This window comes from Helianthus annuus, chromosome 11 (assembly GCF_002127325.2).
Source record: "Helianthus annuus cultivar XRQ/B chromosome 11, HanXRQr2.0-SUNRISE, whole genome shotgun sequence".
Taxonomy (NCBI): Eukaryota; Viridiplantae; Streptophyta; class Magnoliopsida; order Asterales; family Asteraceae; genus Helianthus; species Helianthus annuus.
The window spans coordinates 40468200-40474154 of record NC_035443.2 but is presented as its reverse complement, the minus strand read 5'-3'; the positions used below and the strand labels follow the sequence as shown (position 1 = coordinate 40474154).

General features: G+C 37.0%; 1 protein-coding gene across 1 annotated transcript; it reads right to left on the bottom strand.

Annotated features, from left to right (window-relative positions):
• Positions 1-330: 330 nt before the first annotated feature.
• Positions 331-5261, bottom strand: LOC110890082 (KH domain-containing protein At5g56140). Its single transcript, XM_022137650.2, has 7 exons — positions 4931-5261; positions 3863-3948; positions 3013-3170; positions 2383-2502; positions 2175-2291; positions 1435-1578; positions 331-917 (listed from the first exon to the last, which is right to left on the bottom strand). Exons 1-7 carry the CDS (start codon positions 5029-5031, stop codon positions 768-770), a joined length of 876 nt encoding a protein of 291 aa, XP_021993342.1. The 5' UTR covers positions 5032-5261; the 3' UTR covers positions 331-767.
• Positions 5262-5955: the final 694 nt, after the last annotated feature.

Genomic DNA, 5955 nt, shown 5'->3' with positions numbered 1-5955 from the left:
CTCGTATGGGGTTCACTTGATCAAATTTAACCATGAAAATTAACTGAGTTAGAGCTAAAGGACATAAGATGCAAAGGTTTGCAAACATCAACACGTTTTTTTACTTTTTGAAGACAAAAGAAACACTAGCAATCTAGTGTAAACATAAAGGGCGATATTTGTAATTTACTTTATATAACCTAAGTTGACCCACTCATATATAAACAAGTAGAAAATGCCGCCTCTAATGTATCTAAAACACTAGTAAATTGCCAAATTCAAGCTAAAGACCGTCAGATTGGCTGAACTGCCTACGAGGTAAGGCTCATAGTTTGTCAACTGGATAAACCAAACAGCAAACACATAAAAATCACATATCACGAGTCCTAATTTGTGATCCGACATGGCATCGATACTGAATGTCCAAAAACCCAAGCAATAGGGCATAAATCTTGCCTAAATTACAAAACTACAAACCAATATATAACAATTCTCACATGCAACACCAAAACTCTCAGAAACAATCTCTCAAACACACACACACAAACGCACGGTAAATACAATTTTACTCTCAACTTATGGTCTTGTTAACTACAATAATAACCAGCTGTTCCCTCCAAACAGAAGAGAGACAAACTTCATACCTCATATAGTAGAACAAGATGCAAATATAATCTGGTGCCCCGATGGCAGTTGGAGGCAGCCATAGATGCTGTTTGTTTGTTTGGCAAGGCATATACCAGTTATATGCAAGCTCTGAAAGCCCACTAGTAATCCAACCCTATGCATCATCCTGTGGTCTTTGCTCTCTTCATCCCGAGGCTGTTGTTGAAAGGAGAAACCGAGCCAGACATTTGACCCGTATCCTCACGTAGGGTTCCATTCAGCATTGCAAGCTCCCGTAACTGCTGCTTCTTATAGAAATCATGAGTCTCGTCCTGCAAACAAAACATATTTTGACTTGTTAGCCTTTAAATGAACATGCAGGGGTATCAATCGTGTCGGGTCGATGGGTTTCCGGTTGAACTCTTCGACACGAACCGACCCATATATTTAATTAATCGTGTTGCGTTGTGTCGGACCCACTTAAAATCCAGCCGCATTCAGGTTCACCCATTTAATGTTCAGTTGTGAATACGATTGATAATAGTTAAAAGAGGAAAAAAATCAAACTTCAAATTGTAACAACTTTAAAATCTAAAATAACCCATCCTGAAATCTACACAAACTTTTTTAAAAACCCTTAAAAGGGTTAACAGGTTAACCCATCTATTAAACGGGCCGTGTTCAAATTCAACCCATTTATTAAACGTGTTGTGTTTGGGTTAATCTTTTTTATAGAACGGGTCGTGTTAGTTGACCCAAAACCTTTTTTCTTTTTCGTGTCTTGCCGCCTTTAAATGATGACACCATAACTTTTATAGTAGAGGGCAAGCAATGAGAAAAAGCTGATACCACAGGTCTAAGCAGATCTTCAAGTATTTCACGGGCTTGCATCAAACGAGCTTCTATTATATCAATTGGTAATTCTGCTTCCACAAGTATGTGAAGAGGTTCATTCAGGTGTTCAAACCCTGGTTTTCCTCTCATCATCTCTTCCTACATTAGACAAACATTTAATAAGAATAAGAAAGCCCATATCTTGACGATGACTAAACGGGTATTTTAGGTACAATACGAAACAAGCCGGGTCGATTCGAAACACCTTTTCCTCCAAAAATTCCAACCTTATTTATAAATGATTGGTGCATCAAATATTATATATAACAAATTCATGCTTGTAAATCGTGAGGCGGTGCTAAAGTGCACTATCTCCTTTTGCTATAATAAGCCACCCTATCTACGCTATAATGAGCCGCTCTATGTGGTTTTTGTCTTTTTGGGTGTTTTTCTCAACTTTCAAGCGCACCTGTATACTTTAAATACCCTGCGTTCGCTAATTATACCGATTTTCGATATTGAACTTTTGGAGTTTTTCCTTCCTGTTGCTATACTGAGTGTCGGTACTGTATCGATACTAGTTATTACAAAAATAATAATCTAAGTTTCTTGAATCAAATGATTTACAAGATTTTACGCATTAACTTTTTTTTTGTGTAATTCGTTTCATTTGACCCATTTGAAATGAGACATAACTCAAATTAATCCATTTGTAAACGGATCGAATAGCTATCCCTAAAATCTAAATTTATCACCTTTGCTGGATCTTTGATGCTCCCACGTCCTCTAATAAGAACACGACAGTCAGTACTTGCTTCGACTCGTTTAAGAGAGTTCCCACGGGGCCCAAGGAGACGTCCAACAAAGTTAAACTGAAAAAAATGAGCAGTAACATCAATCGAGGAAAGAATCAACAAGAAGTCAAGAATTCAAGATAAATGTAGAGAGCACAACTGAACTTACATTAGGGTAAGTGGCCACAGGAATATCAACTCTGATTGTTTTCTTTACAATAAGACCAGATGAACTGCCTTGCGAACCAAGCCAGCTATGCGCAGGTGATGACTGCAATAAAGATGGCATCTGCACAAAACAATTCGAAATTCTCTTAAAAATGAAAAAAATAAGACATAAAACGTGTATTTTTCTGGTTCCGTTTGGCTACTGTAGTGGACAGGCACACCAATTCTTATCAAGCAGAACGTTGGATAATAAGTAGTTAACGTATGGCTGCAAACCAATGTTCAGCAAGGTTCATATAACAGCATGTTGACTTTTTTTGACCGTTAAAAGCATCCCCAGTGGCTATTTGATAAAGAAATCTAAGAATGTAATGCCATCTGTAATAAGTAAGAAAGGACCAAACAAACATGTAAACTGCATCATGGTTCATAAAGATGGGTTAACTATCTAACTCAATGGTGTTAGCCGGAACTACCTGTCATGATATAAGTAAGATTTGAAGCAAGAAGTCAAACAAGTCAATGCAGTTAGCATGAAAAGTAAGAGTACTATTGTCAGAAATGCTTCTAAAAAGCAGTAAGTACGAAATTAGAGTAAGTAAAAGGTTATGTTAATGGTTAGTATCCGTACTTCTGATTGTATTGGTGAAGTCCATCTGTTCATGTTCATGTTCATGTTAGCTCCTCCGTTTGAAAACAATCCTCCTGAAGCCAGGGGGCTAGCATGTTCAAGCCCACTTTGATCTAATAATGATGCATTCCCCAACAGCGTGCTTACACGCAATATTTCTGTTAGGAAAAAGGTCAATTTTCAAGAACAACATGTCACCAGTTAGCAGTTAACCAAGTAGTAGTTAGCAGTCACCACAATAATTGACACTTGTGGTTTGACAGGTCAGTTGATACCAATTGTGTCGCCCCTATCAAACCAACAAATTTTTTAAAAGATATTTAACCTCGACAAAAACATTTAGGCTTTATAAAGTTAACAAACCAAACTAATCATTCCTCTATGCATGTCAAAGAGAACCCTGTCACAATGGTGAACTCTCCAGACTGGAAGTGTTAATGGGCTAAATTTACTAATATATGTGTTCGCGGGACATAACACAGAGAGACGTATAGAAATGCTTGATCATTTTCGCCTATCTGTTTATGTAGGAACGGACATAATTAAGATAATTCAGACTTAAATCAAAGATGCAGCAGACAATGTGTTAAAACTTGCTCCTTGATCACATGATGACAAGACTTTGTAGTCCAACTTCTTTCGAACAACAATAGTTAGCATGTATCTAGCTCGACCCTAATTTGAGCTTCAAATTTACAACTCTACTAACCTAAAAACCAAAGGCTAAAAGTCTAAAAGTGCCTACTAAAAAAATTCTTTCATGCTATTCTATGCTATGTTTCCGATGATACGAAAAAGGAGATCAAGTAAGATGCTACGAATTCTTAGAAAACAAGTTCGAAAAACTCACCCTGATTCAGCAATCGATAACATTGTTGAAGCACAGGGACAAACGGACTAAGTTTGTTGCGTTCAGACAGTAAATCTGATAGATACCTGTCAATATGTACCATTAAACCACCATCAAACATGAAAGATGAACAAAAAAAAATAATAATAATAAACTTCACATCAACCAAACCCCTTTCTTGCCATTAAACATGAGATACTGAACATATATCAACGACAACTAGCATATAACCCAAAACTGTAACCACTCGTCTAGATATAACACCATTTGCGTAACATTGACGACAAATTAAGCATCAGTTTTCAAATTTTCCTGGAAGCCAACACGCATCTGATCAACCTTACGGTCCAATTATGATGACAAATACAAATCTCGATTGAACATGAGATGCTAAACATTGGCATTTGATCGAATACTATAACCACTCTTTTAGATATAATGCTGTTCATGCAACATTTACAACAAATTCTGCATCAGTTTTGCAATTTCTCCAACAAATCGAGATGAGTAAAACGCATCTGATCGCAGTCGAATTAGATAACAAACACAAATTTCAATTAAACATTAGATATTAAACATATTTCAAAACACAATCAAACACTATAAATCTATAACCACTCTTCAAAACATAACACCGTTCTTGTAACATCTACAACAAAATCCACATCAGTTTCACAATTTCTCCTACAATTCGAAACCGTAAAACGCATCTAACCGGCCTAACACTCGAATTAGGCTAACGAAGACAAATCTCAATTAAACATGAGCTACTGAACATATTCCAACAACATCTGCCATACAATCAAACACTATAACCACTCTTCTAGACATAACACCGTTCGTGTAACATTTACAACAAAATCTACATCAGTTTCGGCAATTTCTCCTACAAATCGAAACCATAAACCACATCTAATCAACCTAACACTCGGATCACGATAACGAACACAAATCTCAACAAAACACAACAATCAGCGAAACATAAACCTACAAAATCGAGATCGAGTAAAACCTAGAGTAATCGAAAGAACGTAAAAACGAAAAAAGTTGAAAAAACCGTCGTCATACTTCTCCTGTTCGGCGATAGCTACAGAACGAAAACCGGTGATATGAGGAGAGTGAGGCGCTGACGGAGACGGCGAGTAGGCCATATACCTACCGGAAGACATCGTAAATACGGCAATCGGAGATTCTAGAAGGTCGTAAGATGAACACAGCGAGAATCGAGAGAGATTAGCGTCGGTGGAAGAGAAAACAGGTGTGAGATTGGCATTTATTGTGGATGGATTGAGATGGAGAAGGTCCAATCGTACACCAACACACACACACCTACAGTGACCACTACTACGTGATGGCAGAAATTGGAGTGGATACTGTACATATTCACGATCAAAATTGTGATTTTACTACAAGTTTTGTTTTGTGAGGTAAAAATTGAAGATGAGGTGGTTGGGCATGCTTCATCATGTTGTATCATTCATTGTAGGCCCCGTTTTTATTTTGACTATCCTTTCCTTTAGGTAACGTATACATTGTGTATAGCTTTTTATTCGACACACAAAGTTGCGACCAATCACCTCAGTCTATTTGTGTCTTATATTACACCTATAAAGTTATACGAGAGGCAAGCTATACGGCACGTATAGCGCTATATATAACGGACGTATAGCTTCTTGTTTTGTGTCTAACATAGTCTTGCATGAGACCTAAAATGAGAAGCTATATATCTAGTATAGACCTATATGAGACATGTAACTCCTCATTTTGATATGTACAAACTCATATTTTCTCTCTATAATTTATCAAATGTATGTGAGGAGGTTTTAATATTCAATTTTTAGTGTTTTGATTGGTTGGTGAATTTTATAGGCCAATGGGTGGATGCCATTTGGCTTCCACTATTTTATTTATTTATTTTTTATTTATACATACAAGTCTTAAAGTAGGGTCGGCCCATAGAGGGTGCGGGGTGGGCGACGACACAAGGCCCAAACCCTTTGGAAGGCCAAAATCTTTTTAATTTTGTATAGAAGTTACGTCGTATAAGATAGACTATATATGCACTGAAACGAGAGATAACATAAATGAGGCCT